General features: G+C 40.1%; 1 protein-coding gene across 4 annotated transcripts in view; it reads left to right on the top strand.

Annotated features, from left to right (window-relative positions):
• Positions 1–21,311, top strand: part of SERGEF (secretion regulating guanine nucleotide exchange factor) — a 244,706-nt gene that overhangs the window by 43,361 nt on the left and 180,034 nt on the right. For all 4 annotated transcript variants that reach the window (XM_074999044.1, XM_074999045.1, XM_074999047.1 and 1 more), the window contains one exon: positions 6,966–7,132. In XM_074999044.1, coding sequence (XP_074855145.1) covers positions 6,966–7,132 — 167 coding nt within the window. The remainder of the gene's footprint in view (positions 1–6,965; positions 7,133–21,311) is intronic.

Here is a 21,311-nt window from a genome sequence, read left to right as displayed (position 1 = left end):
ACTAAAGTATAATGAGTAAAAGGGAATTTCCAGAGTAAGGAATGCTGAATTTCATGTCCTTAACCTTTCTACTGCAACCTGTGCTTAAGGCTTCAACTTTGAGAATACTTGGTTTTCCTTTTAATGTTGATGTGAAGCTCTAGCTTCATCAAATAGTACAACCATGTTAGAATATTTTCTGCCTCATATCGTGAATTCCATTGAAGAACATATATTTCCAGTAAATGAGATACAATCCTTCAACGGGAAAAGAGGGAATTTCAAGGTTCTAGCGCAGTGAAGACCAGGGTGCTGGAATAATTTGTGTGATTGGTGTAGTGAGAGCCATTGAATTAAACTGTAAATCCTGTATATGATGTAAAATTACTTCAAGCCAGAGGGTGCAACAGCATCATTAGTTTCAGCATCTATGTATGAAGAGAGGGAAATAACGAAAAACAGTCTATTGTCCTGAATTGATCTTGCTGAATAGGCTTTAGAGAATAGATATGCCTAGGACTGTTTTGTGTGCAGTTTTTAAATGGATAAATTTAAGGTATAAGTAAAATATGAAAAAGGCACTAGAAACATACCCAGCTACAGAAAATATACAGAAGAGTACCAAGAGGGATACAGATAACAGAAGTAATTAATATTAAACGTAGAGGTAAACAGCAGGTTTAAAATGGGACTCTTAAATTTTAGCATGTGAACCTATGAATTTTCTTGAGAAAGTGATGTAAATAAAATTTTATATAATGATCTCTATCATAACTTTGAAAGTTCTGCCGTTCACGGTGAATATGCAGTGTGTATGTGTAATGTTACTTTAAAAGCACCCATTAGTTTTATGTAATAACATGGAATATTAATCATTTTCATACCTAATTTATGACTACTGCTTACTTTATCAGCCTAACTTGTAATCTCATAAAAATATCAAATTAATTTGACAGGATGTGTTTTTCCATAAAACCATGTTAATTTGCATTAATTCCACTACCTTCCTTTAATTCTGTCTTTATTATTCATCCCATACTAGCTGTTTCATTATCTTGCTGGGGATCGATTTCAGGCTGGCAGGCCTACAATTACTTGGGTCAACCTGTTTACCCTTTTTAAAAACTGACACAGCAGAAGTTTTCTTCCAGTCTTCTGGAACTTTCCTTGTGTTTTTAGAGTTATCGACAGTCAACATTAATGGTTCAGTGAGCTCCTCAGCCAGCTATTTTGAAACTTGTGAATACAAGTTATCTGGGACTCCTGATATTAAAATATGTCTAACTTTACTAGCTTCTGTTTCACACTCCGGAGAAATTAGTGGAACAGAAAGAGTGTTATCACAATGTAATAAGACTGTCCTATAGTCCCCCAAATACAGAACAGAAATATTTAATGAACACTTCTGCCATTTCTTCATTTTTATGGATAATTCTGTCATTTCTACCTGGTAATGGACCAAAAATTCCTCCTTATTGTCCTTAACTCTTCTGGCCATGAGTTTTTCCTTGGATCCCTTTGTTTCCCTTATCAATTTTATGAATGTCCCAGACTTCTGAATTACTTCCTTTTTTCCATTTGTTATATATTTTTATATTTAAAATTTTACAGCTGCCTTCCTTTCCCCTCTAAATCAGCACAGCCCTCTTTTATTGTAATTTTAAGTGTGTCTTGTTATGGAGCTCTTAACTATAGTTAAGAGGGATGTCAAGGTGTTTGATCCAACAGTGTATTCATGATATAATTTGAAAATAGTGAAAACTGGAACGTCAGACAAAATGAAACTGAAGTGATGAATTAAAATAACAAAAACAAAATTCTAACTTGGTTTTTAAAAATGGGTTAGTGTGTAGCCAGACAGAACCCCCCCCCCTTCGCTCTACTCCATTTGCCTGCTCCTTTTCGGTGCCTCAGATCACACAGCACAAGAAGCAGCACAGTCTTGGAAAATGTTTTGAGAGCGCAGATGCACTAATCTCAACACTGTCTGTTGGTGCCTCACAAACACAGATGTGCTATGTCAGCATGACCTTGGACTGAAGAATGCAGATAAGAGGGGTAACAGTCTAGTCGACGGCCTCAGGGCTTCAAACTGCCCTTGGCTACTACTGATATAGATCCGCCCACACATCATCCCAGCGAGGGCAACTTTACTGCCCATGTAGAAATTTGCCCTATTTCTATAAATTTAGTTATCTCTGTCCTTACAAGTGTAACTGCCTTGTAAGTGCTGGCGTCACAAAGATGAACCAGTACAATTGGTACCTTGAGATAAGGAATAACCTACGTGTCCCAAGGGGTATAAAGAAGGCCTGGCAGCCTACTCTATCTGAGCTCCAATCTCTTTCTGCCTGCTGGTCGGGTAAAGGCATTGCCTCCCACGTATTTAGGGGATGCTCTGCTCGTCTGTTCTTCCCAAGGGATTCAGTGAACGACATTGGCTATGCCGGAGTCAAAGGACGCAGGGGTGAGAATTATACCTGCAATGTTTTTTTTGTGCACTTTTAATAGTAAGAGCTCTTTAGTCTGAGGCATCTGGTCCTCAAATGAGTAACTTTTTCTAATTAACATGTCATTTGTATCATCCTACTAGTAGTTAAGCAAATAAAGCAATAACAGTGTAACCACTAAGATTTTATCTAACTTTTCTTGCAACTGTAACCATTAAGACTTTATATAATTCTGTAACCATTAAGATTTTTACTTCTGCTTTGTAATAAATAGTAACCATGTTTAAGCTTCAGACCTGACTCCTTCTAGTTGCTGTAACTCGGCCAAGCACAAAGAATCTCAGTTGGTTTGGCTATATTCAGCCTGGTCAGTGGTATGGTGCAGTAAAGCTGGGCGCTGAGTTGTGCTGCCTCCACGGAGCAGACTCTTGGGCACCCATACCCGGCCATTGGCTGACACAGTGTCAATGTCAAATGTACAAGACCAAATTACTGTTTATAGTTGTATCTGAATGTTCCATATGGTTGAATAGATTGACAAGGAAAGTGTAAAGAAAGAAAAATTACATACTTTACATTCCTGGCAGCATATTAAATAAGCATTTTGAAGTGTGCAATGTCAGACGGAAATGTAGAAGTGTTATAGGCAGTATCGCTGGACATGGTCAACTCCACAGACTTTGGGAGCTGGATTTCAGTTTTCATGGTGGCAGCTTGTTTGAAAGAGGATATAAAGTAAGTCTATAGGAGCTTTCATGAGATGGAATTGCGAGTTAAAAAGCAAGGTTCCAGTTCAGCAGTTAAACATGTTTCAGTCCATCCCTGTTTGGCAATGTACTTGAACATGTGCCTAAAGGTTTTTCTGATTACGAACTGAGTTATGTGTTGTATCAGCTTTAACAATAGGAGAAAACCCAAGTAGTTTGTTGTGACGGAGGTAAAGGCAGGCAGATTTCTACTGATATATTAGACATCATGAATAATCTAATATTAATTTTAACATGGACCCAATAAAAGCATGCATAAAAATGGTAAGCAAATGATTTGGACTGTTGGTTTGGATAGAAGTTTCACTTAAAATACATCCTAGCATTACACAAGGCATGAATTAAGCCAAATTGTTTCTGGCTTGGAGGTGAGTGCTGCAGACTGAGTGATCAGTCTGGATCCAACACAGCATGTGTGTAACTTTAAGCCCATGTATAATTATGCTGATATCTGTGGAACTGCACACAGGTTCACAGTTAAGCATGGGCCTATCTGCTTTCATGGATTGAGGTCAGAGTGCTGAGCACTTTGCAGGATCAAGCTCTTACTAAACATGGTCACAAATACTTGTGTGATGCTGACAGACCCAGCTTGCTGGCCCTGGGGATAGAACCTATAAGCATAGGGTCTAAAGCCCTGCACTCTACCACATGAGCTAAGGGCCAGCCAGCTCTCAGGGGAGTCTGTAGAGCTGAGACTTCACTCACCCCAGATGAGGTCTCAGTGTCTCTGGGTATTATACTTGCAACATGATGTTCTGCGTCCCATCTTACAAATTTCAGGATTGTCTTCCATGTGCTAAGTTATTTTTCTCCTGTCCTTGAACATCTCAAGTTTTGATATCTTAGCAACTCACCTTGTTAAATGTACTTTGTCTAATTGACTTACTGCTAGAAGTGTTTTCTTAACTTGTAATTAAAAATTGTTCTTTTCTAATTTTACATCAGTATTCCTTTTTATGTCATCTTGAATTTTTAAGTAATTCATCTCTTACTCTTTTATTCTATGTGACTAATATAGTATGTATTTTTAGGCCATTATTAGGTACCCTTTATGTTATAGGTGGCAGAACAGCAATGCCTGACGCTTTCCATCATAATCCAGTGCTAATAACTGAGACAAATTTTAACCTTTCAAGCTGGAATTTTCCAAGTTTTGTGTCTGCCTCAGGCTGAAATTTTTTTGTTGCTATGAAATTTTGATTAATATTTTATGGAGGACATACTGTATCCAGTAATCTAGTGCAGTTTAGTTCACAAGGTAGACACAGTCTGCAATAAAATGGTCAACCAATGGGCAGGGCGTGGACTGTGGGACACACTGTTTCCAGGCTCTGAAGCAGGAGAACTCAATCCCATAAAAAATGAGTAGGCATTCCTCTGTCTTGAAGGACCAAGGGTGTCTGTCCTGAGAGGTAAAGAATTTACTCACTTGGTTCAATGGCAGCAGCAGCAGCTGTGACTGAAGAGCCCCACTCACAAAAGATGTGGAAGGGTTTTTTTCTGTCATTTAAAGGTGAAATTTTGACCTGTTGAGCTCTTCTTTTGCGAGTTCTATTTTTCCTCTGCTAAGCTGATCTACCTCCTTTTGTAACTCTGGAAACCTTTGGTTAGCTCTTGTTGATTTTCTCTAAGGTCTTGCCTTCACTCACCTTGAAATGCATTTTTTTTTCCAGATGCCAGGTCATGTCCTTTGGGATGCGCCCATCGTTTGGCACACATGCGCAACCCTGTAATGGCATCTGTTTGAGAAGTGTTTGCATGGTGGGTGTGCTGGCCCACTTGAGCTGTTCAGAGTTGGTGACATTGTCCCTCTAGGAGGTGCCAAAGATTTGATTAAGGCAATGCATATAAGAAAGCTGTTGACCCTCTTTCACTGATGAGAGTATAAAGTCCATATCTCGCTCCCATACAAAAGTGTGCTGATAACACATGCAGGATACCTAGAGATTTTTGTGTATTCTGTTTGTTTTGCCGTACCATCTTTCTCAGACTAGACCTTGTTGTGGTACCTTTTCCAATGTGTATGTTGAGTTCCATTTCAAGTGAAAGGTAGATCATGGTAGTGAACCCCAGGTATGTGAACTTGTTCACCACTTCCAAGTTCGTAGTTGTTCATCTTGATGGAGGGTGGGCGGGGGAAGAGGGGAACAACACAATAAGTAGTTAAATTTGTGCCTGAGGTAAGAATATAAAATTGCGTCCCCTCATGTTTATATGTTCATAGTTGTTTCATAGGAAGAGGGGAAATACGTTTATCAAATAATAACACTACCTTTATTATAGTATATTGTTATAGTTGATGTGAGTTGTGGTGGGAGAAAGACCCTCATCCCCAAACTGCTTCCTCAGCTTAAACGCCACACTCACAGGCTGTAGGGGCTATGCGGGGAGTCACACTTGGGGGCTGGAGGAGTTACTCAGGCTGTGGGAGATACTAACAAAAATGAAAACTGACAAATCAGCTACATAGGACAGAAGGGTGGGCAAAAGGGGGAAAGAGAGGAGAGGGGATGAGAATTACTTACTGCAAGAGTCTATTAAGGGGCTTGCCTGGGATGGCTACAAATATTGAAGGTGGAGAAGCTGTCTTTTTGCAATGCATAATTGTTTCTCTGTTGATAGAGAGAGCTGCAAATGGCTTCTTTAAGAGCCACAAGCAGCTCTGAGCTCCAAGCAACCCTTAACAAATCTAATTGCAATCCATATTTGGGTCCCAACCCGTAGGTTGGGAGTCCCTGATCTAGACAGACCAGGTGAGGGTACTGTGATGAGCTCTGCTGTTCTGTTTGAAAAAAAGGCAGTGTCTCCATGAAAGAAGCGTTGGTGCTATGGCCCCATACTAGCACTGAGAGAGAGAAGTAGGGACTGTATACCCTAGAATCGGGGGTTTGTATGACTCAGCCAGAGGGTTGAGTCACAGAAGACTTGCCAAAAGTATCATTGACTGGGGCAGGGGAAGAATGCTTGCAAGAGGCAGGTGCTACCCCATTGTAAGAACTAAAATTAAAACAGGGAGGCTCACACTCTAATGCTCATGAGAGGTGGTTCTCAACACTATTACAATGATAATTTATAAAAAGTTTATAAAAAAATCAGGAATGTCTGTTTGTGGTAAGAATGCCATAGTAATGGGTCTAAACTATTGCAGCAGAGAAGGGAACTAACTCTGCTGACATTATTTTAAATAAACTTTTCTTGGGCAGGGGCTGGGGGGGGATGGGGAACGGGACAAAATTCTGTTTTCATGCCAAACAAATCAGTATACTTAAAATGTTTAATGACTGTGAACATAAAAAACAGCTGTACTGGGTAAGATCGGTGCTTCTGCTAGCTCTGAATCTTATCTTCCAGCAGTAGCCTATGCCAGATGCTTCTGAGGGAATGAACAGAACAGGCATTCACTGAATGATCTATTCCTATCCCCCAGTATAAGCTTCAGACAGTCAGAGGCTAGGGATGCCTAGAGCATGACATTTGCATTTCTGACCATCTTGTTGCACCATTCCCTCATGGAATTGAGGAAACCATTACCCTGCAGATAGCAGTAGTTTGTGGTAGAAGGTATCTTCTCTGAAGAAGTCATAAACCTTAGGTTAAATATAGGGAATAGTAAATTCCTGACTTTTTCAGTATTGTATTCTTTGAACTTTGAGGCAGGGTGCAATAAACAGTACATAGAACCAGCTGTTCTGGTTTTCAGCTTAGTTTTCTAGATATTGTCTGGCTGTAATGAAGAAATCACCCGTAACTGTGTGTTTGTATTTAGAAACTGGCAAGGTGTTCACGTGGGGTAGAGCAAACTATGGACAACTTGGAAGGAGCGCAGTGGTTCACGATGGACAAAGACAGGTGGTTCAGAGATCATCCGAACAGCTTTTGGAGCAGTTGTCAGATGTGCCGGGTTTAGTGCCTTGCCTATTTGGAGCATCTCAGGTAAGGAAAAAAATGTGTCCTTTTCTCAGCTTTTTGTATTTCCCCTCATTGCATGAGTCAGGATGCTCAAAAACTTTAAAATGATACAACAAACAGCCCCTCCCTTCCACTAAGTACTCTGAATTTAATTTGATTCTGTTATTGGTAATTCTGAAATAATCGCTGTGTTCTGAAGCCTGTTTATTCTTGGTAGGAACAGTGAACTGGGGATTGGAGTTTTCACCAGCAAAATGATGGTTTCAGATTTAGTACCATCTTTAGATACCAAATTTAAAGAAGTAATTTCTAGTGTGAGGCAGTGTAACAGATTAGATGTCACCCTAATCCATTTTCAGCGTTGCTTTCTTCTGGAGAGGTTTGAATATGCTACAGTTTAACCAGTGGTCTGTCTACACTTCACATCGTGTTGCTCATATTGAGTTTCACTCTCAAGGTTATAGTGTTTTTTAGTTTTGAAATGAGAAAAAAAGTCTTTTTTCATCAGGCAGCTGAATCCAGAAGGGACAAATAAATTAGTGTAACTGGAAAAAATGAAGTTACACAGCATGAGAAGTAGATTGTCATTTGAAAGGAATTGATGATGTCTCAGTGAGTGATTCATAGTCCCTTGAAATCATTGGAATGATTCCCACTGTCTTTAGTGGGGTTTAGATCAGGCCGTAAATGATAGACTGTTTCTCAGAGGCTGGAAGTCAGTGCGTTCAACAAAGACTTTTGAAAAGCATAGTACACTTATTTTTGATGAAACTGAGCAGTCAAACTTACAGGAGTCAGAGTTAAACTATTCACAAAGAAAGCCTGGAAAATTTGACACTATTTAAGAAGTATGTTGGTGCAGCTGCAACTGAAATAGAAAGATTAAGCGGAAAACTAGCCTTTGGTACTAAATCAAACAGAGCCTGTCTAGGAATTTCTGGAAATGATTAGGGTTTGTACAACAAAAGCAGGTGTTATTGTTGAACATGTAAATCTTGGTAATAACCAGATCCTCACCACCTCTGCTAACCACCATCTCTTGAGATGAATAGGGGCCATATATTAGAGTATTGAGTGTTTTTTTTTTTCCTGTAATGACTGTCACAGTCTCCAAAGCAGCTGCTCCCCTTCATGATCTTTTTGGGTGACCCTCTCTAAGGGCTTGTCTCCACTATGGCAGAGATCAATGCTGCAGTGAGTGATCCACCAGTAGTCGATATACCATGCCTGGAACATAAAAACAAACCAAAAAGAAAAAATCAGTAGATGGGAGGCTCTTCCAGCAATGTAACAACTGCCCAGCAGTTCTAAAGGGTTGTCTTCTTTCAGTGGCAACTTAAGCTCATAAAGAATTAGTGTTTATATGAGAATCATAAAGCATCCTGTGTTTTAAATCTACTGAATAATTTCATTACAGGTAAATATATTATTTCCCTGTCTGTGCAGAATAAGTCACCAAGAAGAATTTTCAAGTGCAGAAATTAGTTGTGTGGAATTATGCATGAAGTGCTTTTGTGTGGTATGGGGTCTTTGAGTGGGCCTCTTAGGAATTTCCGATTTGTCTGTTGCTTGATGTGCATTCATATCTGCTGTTCTTGAGAGGAAGGACAAATGGAGATTAAATGCAAATAGTTGGAAATTTGATTAGCTTCTCTGTTTAGTAAATGTTACAAAGATGTAGTTTATCATTTCCATCTTCTCAAAATCCTTCCACAGCCTGTCTGGTATTTTTGGTCTTATTAGCTACCTGTTTACTGTTTGTGATATGTTCAGCATGTCTTTCATTGCAGTGAGCATTCCCAGTAAGCAGTAAACCCACTGAGAAGACGTCATTATATATGACTAAATAGCTTTCACTAAATTGAAGGGAAGAAGGGATATCTTCTCTTTGGGTGCAGCTGCACTTGCATTCCACTTTCGAAAGAGGTATGCAAATGAGGTAAATAGAAAATGCAAAGGAGATATAAACTTGCATATTTGACACCTCATTTGCATATTCTAATTTCAAAAGAAGCTCTTTTGAAATTAGAACATGCAAATAAGGTGTGAAATATGCAAAATTATACCTCATTTGCATTTTGATTTACCTCATTTGCGTACCTCTTTCAAAAGAGGAATGCAAGTGTAGACGTACCCTTTGGGAATAAAGCATTGTCTTCACATTCAGCCCCATTCCCATTTTAGCTCTAATGTCACCAAAGGAAGTTCTGCTAGTCTGCAGCTATTCTGAGCATCAGTTTCCTTAATGAAAAGAAAAATTAGAGTACCACGGTGGAAAAATGACATGCTGCTTTAGACTGTCACCATCATATGAAAATCTGTGTGAGCTTGGTCCACTCCATCCATATCAAGCTGGTGTGTTGATAGAGTAAGCAGGGGGTCTAACATGAATCTGAGGGCTGAAGACTGAGAATACCCTGTGAGCTGGGATAACGTGTGTGACCCTGCCTTGCCTCCCCACCCTGTCCTTTGGAGCCAGTGTGGAGAGCTTTTCCATGGTGTGTATGAGTTGCACAAGCATTTCCACACGACTGCTTCCCTTGTGCAGGGCAGTAGCGGTGGAGCGTGTGACTAAAGCACAGGACTGAAACTCTTGTTATGGGCTCTGCTAAAATTATGTGAATGACAGCCCCAATCTTTAAAAATGGAGTAACAAATGTTCACCAGGGGCTTTCAGGATCTTTAAGGGAAAGCACTAGGGGCTTGATGCACAGACCGTTGGAGTCATTGGAAATCTGTCCATTGCCTTCAGTGGATACTGGATCAAGCCCTATCTAGGTGCAAAATATTGCTCACAGTGATAAAAACATTCAGTGTTCTTCATACAGCATGTGTATGGAATCAGTTACAGCCATTTTTGAGTTGTCCTTTATGAATTAATAATAAATGATAAATAATACGTGGCATCAGATTGCTTTACAAAGGTAAATACATTCTGTTAATCCAATTATTCAGGTAAGGGAAACTGAGAGAGAGTTTGACTTTCTCAAAGTCCTGTGCTGAGTCAGGGGCAAAGTTGATTAGAGAAAAGAGAGGTTCTCACCAATGTTCTCTCTAATTTTTTCCATCCATGTGAGGAATAAATTTTGTTCCGTGAACTGAGGCATGTATGATGTGCACCACCAACAGAAACACATGCTACCAGTTGTTGGTGCTTTGCTAATCAAATAGGCCGTAGCTGAATTTATCCTAGGTGGCCACCCAGCAACTTTCAGGAAACACTGGTCTTGACTCAGGGTTATGGTCAGATCACTTAGGCTATGTCTACACTGCAGCAGTCTGTCAATAGAAGTCACTGTCAGATGAGATCTACTGGCAAAACTTTTGTCAACAGAACGCATCTACACATAAAACCTGATTCAAAGAGCAATCCACTTTTCAAACATTAAAAAGGTTGTAGAGCAGTGTTTAAACTAAGAGATGGGGGAAAGCTGATTGGTGTGGAGAAACACGTGGATTGGACTGAGACTTCTCTTAGGTGAGACTCCATTGATAGAGATTCTCTAGAATTCAGTCAGAAAGGGAAGAAGGGAGATGATAGAGCATGGGCCAGATCAGATGAGAAAAAAATCACATATAAAAGAATCCAATACGTCAGGGAAGGGCAGGCATATGAATGGTGGTTGTTTTTGAAGTGCTTTTACACAAATGCTAGAAGTCTGTCTAATAAGATGGGTGAATTAGAGTACCTTATATCAAAGAAGGAGATTGAAATAATAGGCATCACGGAAACCTGGTGGAATAAGGACAATCAGTGAGACGCTATCATACCGGGTTATAAAATATATCAGAAGGACAGAATGGGTCGAGCGGGTGGTGGAGTGGTACTGTATGTGAAAGATAATATAGAATCAAATGAAATAAAAATCCTAAATGAATCAAAATGTTCCACAGAATCACTATGGATAGCAATTCCTTCCTCTGATGGGAATATAGCTCTAGGGATATATTATCGACCACCTGACCAGGACAGTGATAGTGATGCTGAAATGCTAAGGGAGATTAGAGAGGCTATCAAAATAAAAAACTCACTAATAATGGGGGATTTCAATTATCCCCATATTAACTGGGTACATGTCACCTCAGGAAGGGATTCAGAGAGAAAATTTCTTGATGCCTTAAATGACTGCTTCTTGGAACAGCTGGTACAGGAACACACAAGGGGAGAGGCAATTCTTGATTTAGTACTGAGTGGAACATAGGATCTGGTCCATGAGGTAACTATTACAGGACTGCTTGGAAATAGTGACCATAACATAATAACATTTAATATTGCTGTGTTGGGAAGAACACCGCAACAGTCCAAAACTCTGGTGTTTAATTTCAAAAAGGGGAATTACACAAAAATGAGGAGGTTAGTTAAGGAGAAATTGAAAGGTAGAGTAACTAGAGTAAAATCCCTGCAAGCTGCATGGAAACTTTTCAAAGATACCATATTAGAGGCCCAACTTAAATGCATACCCCAAATTAAAAAACACAGTAAGAGACCTAAAAAAGAGCCACCATGGCTTAACAACCATGTAAAAGAGGCAGTGAGAGATAAAAAGGCATCTTTTAAAAGTGGAAGTCAAATCCTAGTAATCAAAATAGAAAGGAACATAAACACTGCCAAATTAAATGTAAAAATGCAATAAGAGAAGGCAAAAAAGATTTTGAGGGACAGTTAGCCATAAATTAAAAAAAATAGTAAAATGTTTTTAAAGTACATTAGAAGCAGGAAGCCTGCTAAAAAAGCAGTGGGGCCCTGGACGATAGAGACATAAAAGGAGCAATCAAGGAAGATAATGCCATTGTGGAAAAACTAAATGATTTCTTTGCTTCCGTCTTCACGGCTGAGGATGTTAGAGAGATTCCCAAATCTGAGCCGTCCTGTATAGGTAACAAATCTGAGGAACTGTCCCAGATTGAAGTGTCATTAGAGGAGGTTTTGGAACTAATTGATAAGCTAAACAGTCACAAGTCTCCAGGACCAGATGGTATTCACCCAAGGGTTCTGAAAGAACTCAAATGTGAAATTGTGGAACTATTAATGGTGGTTTGTAACGTATTCTTTAAATCAGCATTGGTACCCAATGATTGGAAGACAGCTAGTATCTCACCAGTATTTAAAAAGGGCTCTAAAGGAGACCCTAGCAATTACAGACTGGTAAGTCTAACATCCGTACCAGGCAAATTAGTAGAAACAATAGTAAAGAATAAAATTGTGAGACACGTAGAGAAACATGATTTGTTGAGCAAAAGTCAACATGGTTTCTGGAAAGGGAAGTCGTGTCTTACTAATCTGTTAGAGTTCTTTGAAGGGGTTAACAAGCATGTGGACAGAGGGGATCCAGTAGACATAGTATACTTAGATTTCCAGAAAGCCTTTGACACAGTCCCTCACCAAAGTCTCTTATGTAAATTAGGAGGTCATGGGATAGGAGGAAAGATCCTTTCATGGACTGGGAACTGGTTAAAAGACAGGAGACAAAGGATAGGAATAAATGGTAAATTTTCACAATGGAAGGAGGTAACTAGTGGCATTCCCCAAGGCTCAGTCCTGGGACCAATCTTGTTCAACTTATTCATCAATGATCTAGAAAAAGGGGTAAACAGTGAGGTGGCAAAGTTTGCAGATGACAGCAAACTGTTCAGGGTAGTCAAAACCAAAGCAGACTGTGAAGAACTTCAAAAAGATCTCAGCAAACTGAGTGATTGGGCAGCAAAGTGGCAAATGAAATTTAATGTGGGTAAGAGTAAGGTAATGCACATTGGGAAAAATAACCCCAATTATACATACAATATGATGGGGGCAAATTTAGCTACAACAGATCAGGAAAGGGATCTTGGAATTATAGTGGATAGTTCTCTGAAAACATCCACGCAATGTGCAGCGGCAGTCAGTAAAGCAAATAGGATGTTAGGAATAATTAAAAAGGGATAGAAAATAAGACGAAGAATATCATACTTCCCCTTTATAAAACTATGGTATGCCCACATCTTGAGTACTGCGTGCAGATGTGGTCTCTTTGCCTGAGAAAAGATATATTGGTGTTAGAACAGGTTCAGAAAAGGGCAACTAAAATGATTAAGGGTTTGGAATGGGTCCCATATGAAGAGAGGCTCGAGAGACTGGGACTTTTCAGTCTAGAAAAGAGGAGACTGAGGAGCGAATAGAGGTATATAAAATCATGAATGGTGTGGAGAAAGTGAATACAGAAAAGTTACTTACTTATTCCCATAATATAAGAACTAGACGACACCAAATGAAATTAATGGGCAGCAGGTTCAAAACTAATAAAAGAAAGTTTTTTCTTCACACAGTGCACAGTCAACCTGTGGAACTCCTTACCAGAGAATGCTGTGAAGGCCAAGACACTAGAAGAGTTTAAAAAAGAGCTCGATAAATATTTGGAGGTTAGGTCCATAGATGGCTGTTAGCAAGGGGTAACGTATGGTGCCCTAGCCTTTTGTCGAAAGCAGGAGATGGATGGCAGGAGACAAATCGCTTGACCATTGTCTTCGGTTCACCTCCTCTGGGGCACCTGGTATTGGCTACTGTCGGCAGACAGGATACGTGCTAGGTGGACCTTTGGTCTGACTCAGTATGGCTGTTCTTATGTTCACTCTGTCGACGGAGAGCAGCCAGACTGCTTGGCTCTCTCTCAACAGAATGTCTGACCAGAAGCTCTGCAAACAGGTTTGCCTGGTGAACCGGAAGCCCTGACTGTTGACAAAAGAATCCTGGAGCATCTACGCTGCACTTTTGTCAGCAAAAGTGTGTCGACAGAAGCGTTATTCCTCAACACAGAGAGAGATAACACTGTGCTCTGTTTTGTCGAGGCTCTGTTGACAATTCACCTTTTGTGTGTAGACACTTGCTGAGTTTTGTCGAGAAACTCTGTAGTGTAGACGCAGCCTTAGTCTCCTTTTCTTTTTAAAAATGCTCGAATGGTCAGGTCACTGCTGTTCTTTCAGCTTCACCACATTCTTCTCATCTGCTGATTCTCTGGTGGAAATTTGTAGGGCATCATTGAAATCATCAGCTGAGAGTCTAGCTTCATATTTCTTTTGTAGCAAAAGAGCTAACCTTCATTAGCTCAGCTAACTCTGATCTCTTCTCTTCAGAAATACAGCACCAAGTGAAGTCCTGCAGTGCTGGGACTGATGAAGTTATGTGCCACAGTGAATACATTGGGGGCACTAATTGCTGCTAAAGCTTCACTTTGGTTGATGTTTTGAGTTCAAGATGAGGCTCTCCTGAAACCATCTTATTGGGCAATTTGAGTCACTCTTACTTATTACTATTTATAAGTGATTTTGTGCTGTACAAAATTCAGAGGATGGTGCCATTCTTGTTCCAAGGAGCTGAACATAGGCAGAGCAACTCACATATATAAATACTTTGGATGACTGGAGGGTGAACTCAGTGCAGCTGCACAGGTTTAAATATGAGGTATAAGGCTGTATTTCTTTCTGTGCAGTTAAGAGGCTTTGTGGAAGAAGTGGCCGGGTGGAAAGGGGCTTGAATGCTCTCTAAGCCAGCATGCTTGAAAAGCAGTTGTTCTTGAAGTAATTTCTTCCTGTCTAAAAAGGTTCTTGACCATTGTTGCCCTGTCTTTGGGAAGTTCTGCCTTGTTTTGGTGACGACTTAGTGAATGGGGACACGTCCTTATTGCTAGATTGTCAAGGCTGTTCCTCACTCTGGCACTTCAAGTACAGAAGTTTGGGGACCGCATGAGACTTTAAAATACTGTACCACTAAAGGCTTGTGTTAAAGCTCCCCAAGATCACAGATTCCCTGGCCTTGGATTGCTATCGCTGCCCCCACCCATGAGAACCGAGGAGGGTGCACTTGGGAATTCCTTCCTGTGAGGGCCCCTTGAGCTCTTTTAACCCTCACTCTGGATAGAGCCTGAAACTCTATTGCTGTAATTAGCTGAAAAGGAATTTGAATTTCTTTAGGTGAGTTGTTTGAATGTGCAGTCTTAGGTACACCTTCTAGGACACAGGGATCAAGTCATAGTCTTAAAATGGTGATCTTCATTAACAAAGAAAAGACACTTGGTGAAAAATTACTTGATTTGTAGATATTATAGAGCAAGTGAAGAAAAGATAAAAAACCCACAGGGAATTGCTTCACTTGGATTCAGTTGAGAGAGTTAGAGTGTAATGGGGTGTTTACATGTACTCAGCACAGAAAAATCTGACAATACCCTCCCACCACAACCCCCAAAAAACCTGATTGCATTTGACTAAAAATTCCCTGTTCTATTTACATATCTGGCGTTCCAAAACTTAGTCCTGTACTAGGCATGGATGTTGCTGGATTTCCTATGGCTGGCTCCCTAGCTTATTTCGTGTCCTCCCAGGCTCTGCTCTAGCGACAATATAGGAACAGAAGGGCCACTGCTTCCATTTCAGAAGCCCAAGCTGTTTCCATTGGCCCTCCTGGCTTCTTACCAACTTACTTCCTGCTTCCCTAGTATTCTGGGGGACTCTCTAGGACCCAATGTCTGTGGTTTTAACCCTTACAGGCAAGGCAATTTCAGTTAGGGTTAAAGTTTTAACAAAAACTGGGGAAAGACCTGAGCTAAATGAATGACTGGAATGTTCAGAAAATGGTGTTACCCCTCCGTTTATAGAGTTCCTGTTGATGTGTGAGGAGGACAGGCACAACGTCAGTCCATCTCTTCTGTACCTTTGGAATGCTTTGGAATGACAAACACACAGGCTTTCATGATCCACACCTGTGGATCTAGAGTTTTGTTTTGTTATGCTCAGTTTTGTATAAGGTGGAGTGCTGGTCTAAGAGTTAAATCAGAGAACTGGGAATCATTCTGAAGTCTTGACACCAATTGAATCTGTGACTTTGACCATGTCGGTTAAGCTCTCTGTGCTTCTGTTTGTACATACATAAAGCTGTATATATAAAATGTTCCTGCATTAACATGGTAGTATAAAACGTAAGTTAAACATATCTGTAAAATGCATGAAGATCCTTAGATGAAAGAAGCTATATTAATGGATTATCATCTTATGTCTTGATATTGGTACATTAGTTTTTTGCATTGGCCTCTAAAGACAACAAAAGAAAACAGTTTTTAAAGTTCCTTTTTAAAAGCTTTATTGAGTTTAGATTTATTTTTGCAATTAACTTAATTCTTGAAAAGAATTTTTTAAATTAAAAACACAAGTAAAAATTAAACTTCCTGAGTTCTTTTATTCCCCTTATCCTCACATATGTTCTCAGAGAACTTCTTATTTCTGTTGGTTGTAGGATATCCTGGTGGTATCTGTCAGAGAGAGGTGCAAATTAAGAGTGTGGTGTTGGAAACTCACTTACCAAATATAGGCTCTGTAACCTGGTAGCTTTTTGAGTCTGAAATAGAACTCAGATCAGCTGCCTGAGGGGTGTGTCATTGAAGAGAGTTGGAGTACTGCTGAGCTGCTAATTTGGTCGAGCGTTGTCACACAGATGAAAAGGTTTTGTTTATACTGCCTCAGAGTCTATCAGAGGATGTATTAGGTAGCTGCATTTTGATACTTCATTATAAGTGAGAAAAGCATACCCCATGTCTTCTGTGTTTTTTAAACTAGTCTGGGAGGAAGCAAGCATTAGGCTCTTTCTAAGGGCACAGTTGCTTTATTTCTGGCTATTGTAATTTAGAATTACTTCATTATTTTAGCCTACTTGTTAGCTGAAAAGACTACATACAGCCTGTCAGTATGATTGGTATGTAATGTAGTGTTCTCTTTTCTGTCTGCGGAGGCTTTATCCAATTGGTTTCCAGAGACTGATTGCTTGTGAAAAATCATGAGACTTCCAGTGAAAATTCCACCAGCAAAAATGAATGCTCTCTAAGAGGTGATAATATAGGCTGTGATTCAGGAAGGCAACCCTGGGTAGGATAGAACCTGACTGTGACCTGAAATGAGATGAATGTGCTTATGTCAGCTTAAATCAAGATCAAAATCTAAGCAACTAAATGTCAGTGCTGTCATGAACCGAGGCCATCAGCTGCAGGCTGCAGAAAGAGTAAGCCAGGAGCTCTATAAGGTATATTGGTACCTAGTTGAAGAATGTATCTCAGCTGAAGAATGTTTTTCAGTGCCATTCACAAGCCGCAGACACAAAAGGTATCAATGAAACTGACAATACTTTTAAAAAAGCAGGAAAAATAATCTCTATTCACATTCTTCTCCTGTCACACAGCCTGAGAGGCAGGAATTTAAGAAAATAAGATTTGCTAGTCATTTTGGTTAGGTGTTCTCCATTCTCTTTGTCTATTCTTGTGAGAAACAGAGGTTGGTGATATGGGACGAGGATGGACTTCCTGGGTCATCCAGACTATTCTTCTGAAATCACAAGGAATTCTGTCATATTTATCAAGCTCCATGTCAAAGCTAGTCATTTGTCTCCAGCATTCCTTGTGGGAGGTTGTTGCAAAACCTCAATCTTCTGATGGTGAGACATCATCTTCTAACATGAGTTTAAAATTCTGACAACTCCCTGAAACTTATTCACAGTCCTCAGGACAAGCATTTAATGGATGGTCACTTTACATCAAAAATCACGAAATATTCAGGTTATTCCCAGATCTGAGGGAGCAGTCTCTTACAGCAGATCAGTTTCCACCTGAGTTGTCTCACTGAAGGTAAGGCCTGGAGCTAGTCCTGTTGCAAACTAATAGTTTATAAACTAGGAAAAAGAAATAGGAATTAATTATTAAGTTAATTCAGGTAACATATACATACACAAATGAGTTTGTCAGCTTTCAAGAGATAATAACTTCTGTAGTGAAAGGACTCCTTTAAGGCTAATTCAGGCAAACCAGCTGGGGACTCCTTGCATATGCTTGGGCTACGTCTTTACTACCACTTATGTTACTTAGGGATGTAAATAAGGGACCTCCCTGAGTGGCACAAGTTATACTGACCTAAGAGCTGGTGTGGAGAGCTCTTCTCCCCCCAGCACAGCTGCTGCTGCTTGTTGGCAGTGGATACATTTACAGGAGAGGTCTCTTCCATCAGCTTAGAACAGCTGCATGAGAGTGCTTACAGTGGTTCAGGCGTGCTGCTATGTGCTCCCCTGTATAGTTGCAGCTTTGGAAAGCCACATTCCTTAGGATACATCTACACTCCAGGGAAGATTGACCCTGCTGCAGTGGGTTTTCTGCAGGTCAATTTAGTGTGCCTAGTGAGGATGTGATCAATTGAATTTACAGGATGTCCCTGTCAATCATGGTACTCTGACCCCCTGCTTATGAGTAAGGGAAATTTATGTAAGCTCAGGCTCCCATTGGCCTCCGTTGGTAGAGACGATGCTGAAGCCCAAATTAAGATACATCAACTTTAGCTATGTAATTGACATAGCTGTAGTTGCGTACCTTCATTCAACCTTTCCCTTAGAGTCCATGTGACCTAGGAATAAGAAGTCCTTCCTGATAGGCAGGAGGACATTTCTGTAGGAACCCAGCTTTTTTGTTAGGTGTATTTTTTTCCTGTTTGGCAAGTTATACAATTCAGAACAAACATTATACAGTTACAGAAAAAACACATACCTTTTAGTGGGGTAAATAGAGGTTGTAAGTGAGATTATGAAATGCTTGTAAATTGTATACATTAAAGTCTGCACACTGTACACAATGATATAAGTCCAATACATATCTCCATGATACTGCATGCTTTTGAGGCAGACTGGTTTTCAGCTATGAATTTGTTAGTGTTCAGTGAGACCTAAGGGCCTTGGCATAAGCTGGCATCTGGTCTGCCAGCATCACATAGGCAACCTCCTAAGGTGTCCCAACTCCAGAAGTTCTGCTTTACCTCATTAGAAGACTGCCACCGAGAAGCTAATTTATCAGTAGCTGTAAGAGGTTGCTTAAAGAGGTTTCACTGTATGAAATGGCAAGTGATGTCATAATACTATCCTGGCTTTAGGGATATGCACATGGTTCTATGCCAAATTCAAACGAAATTATGGTTTAAGGTAAGAGATTGGTAGAAATGCCCTAGAGCATGCAATTTTTCCTTCTCACTTGGTCATCATAGCCATTACAGTTAAGAGATTAACAAATCAATACAATCTAAAATGAGAGAAGATCGATAAAAAACAATAGTGGATTGGAACAAAGCTATCAATTTACAGTATTCTGCATGGAGAACTCTCATCCGAGCCTTCTTTTATTGATGAAAAATCATACAAAAATGTCTGTTTTGGGGCAGATTGTGTGTTTTGCTTGGTTGACCTACGTGACCTCAAAACTTGCCGTATTAAATTTGCTGGTCTGGCACAGCTAACTTTTCCTCTCATTGATATTAGTTGTAGTTAAGGTTTTGTCAAAGAAATTTTTAACTGGTGAATAAAATCTTAGGCAAACTAGAATCTAGCATATAGTCTGTCCTGCCCCTCGCCCCAACCTGGAGAATTCTTCAGCCACCAACCAAAAATCAAGAAAAAATGTTATTTTTATGGGAATTAGTTGGAACATGGTCACAAATTATTTACTTCTTTGCTCATCAGCATTTATAAAAATATCGTTTCTGTTTTCAAGTGGAAACAGCAGAGAATGGTTGAAAAGAAACCCTTTTACTGATGACGGTTTTGGGAAAAATGAGAATAATATTTGGATTTGCATTTCTGGCCTGTACTTTAAATAAATTTAAATGAATTTACTGTAGTCGCTGGTTTTGTTTTATGTTTGAAGTTTGAGTGTGTTCATATTGATGTGCTGTTGAGACTGGCACCTGTGCTTCTCTAATGTTCCCAATTTTTATCACTCTTTGGCCGTGTCTACGCTAGCCCCAAACTTCGAAATGGCCACGCAAATGACCATTTCGAAGTTTACTAATGAAGTGCTGAAATGCATATTCAGCGCTTCATTAGCATGCGGGCTGCCCTGGCGCTTCGAAATTGACGCGGCTCGCCCCAACGGGGCTCCTTTTCGAAAGGACCCCACCTACTTCGAAGTCCCCTTATTCCCATCTGCTCACAGGAATAAGGGGACTTCGAAGTAGGCGGGGTCCTCTCGAAAAGGAGCCCTGTCGGGACGAGCCACGTGGCGGCGAGCCGCGTCAATTTCGAAGCTCCGCGGCAGCCCGTATGCTAATGAAGCGCTGAATATGCATTTCAGCGCTTCATTAGTAAACTTCGAAATGGCCATTTGTGTGGCCATTTTGAAGTTTGGGGCTGGTGTAGACATGGCCTTTAATTCACTTCTTTCATGAACACCTCCATGCTGTCTCGCAGGTGGCCCATTCTATGATCACAGTCTTTGCAAAGCTACTTTGTAATTCTCCTTTGTATATCTCGTTAAGACTAACTTCTGTGATGCTTGCACAGTGCTGCCAGGTGACATAAAGCATACTTGTCCTATTCCTATATCTTCCTCCCACTCATTGGTTTCTCCTCCACTACTTATGGTCTTGTCATTAACATAGACTGTAAGCCATTTCAGATACAAGCTGTCTTTGAATCGCATGTATAGTGCTGAGCATAATGGAGACTCTGCAGGTTGCCATCACATTACAATAATCATACACAAAAGGTGATCAGGAAGTAAAGTACCTAATTCATTGTCTATTTACAAAAATCTAGCAAATTAGAGGTGTTCAATAGCATCTGGTTCAAACTTATCCTTATTTTAAAACATTCCCTGAAAACTTAATTCTGCTCCCACCAAAGTAAATTGCAAAAAGCCCACTATAATCTGTGCAGAAATCAGCTAATGTCACTTATTCCTCTATTCCAGTCACTGATTGGTTGCAGGGTGACTTGCATTTCATAAGAATTAATTTCTTTGCTAAGAAGGATGCCTGCAAGGGCTGTTTTTTTAATCTTTGGTTCTAGTGTTAGGAAGAATAGAATAACAAATCTGCTAAAAGATTGGTTCACAAAGTACAAGGTCTTGAGGAGTTCTGCAGTTCTCCCTGCCGGCCAATTAAACAGGTATGCATATTGATCTCCCTGGTAATGCATCATTAGCAAAAGCAGTGGGGAAAACCCCCACCACTCCCATTCATGTATTTTTTTAAAGTGTCCATTACCATGACATGTGAGTTCCTCACATTCAGTTTAATACCTACAAATTTAACAAACATGAGATGCACAGAGAGAACAGTTCACTAAACTTCTACACAGGCCGTACCTTCATGTAATTGGGAAGTGTATATGGTTAAATGTAGTTTTTATTAAAAGGCAGATGAACTTGGGGCCACAGCT

Source organism: Carettochelys insculpta, chromosome 6 (assembly GCF_033958435.1).
Source record: "Carettochelys insculpta isolate YL-2023 chromosome 6, ASM3395843v1, whole genome shotgun sequence".
Classification (NCBI taxonomy): Eukaryota; Metazoa; Chordata; order Testudines; family Carettochelyidae; genus Carettochelys; species Carettochelys insculpta.
Note: the sequence above shows the minus strand (reverse complement) of the source record. Positions and strands in the feature narration are given on the sequence as shown.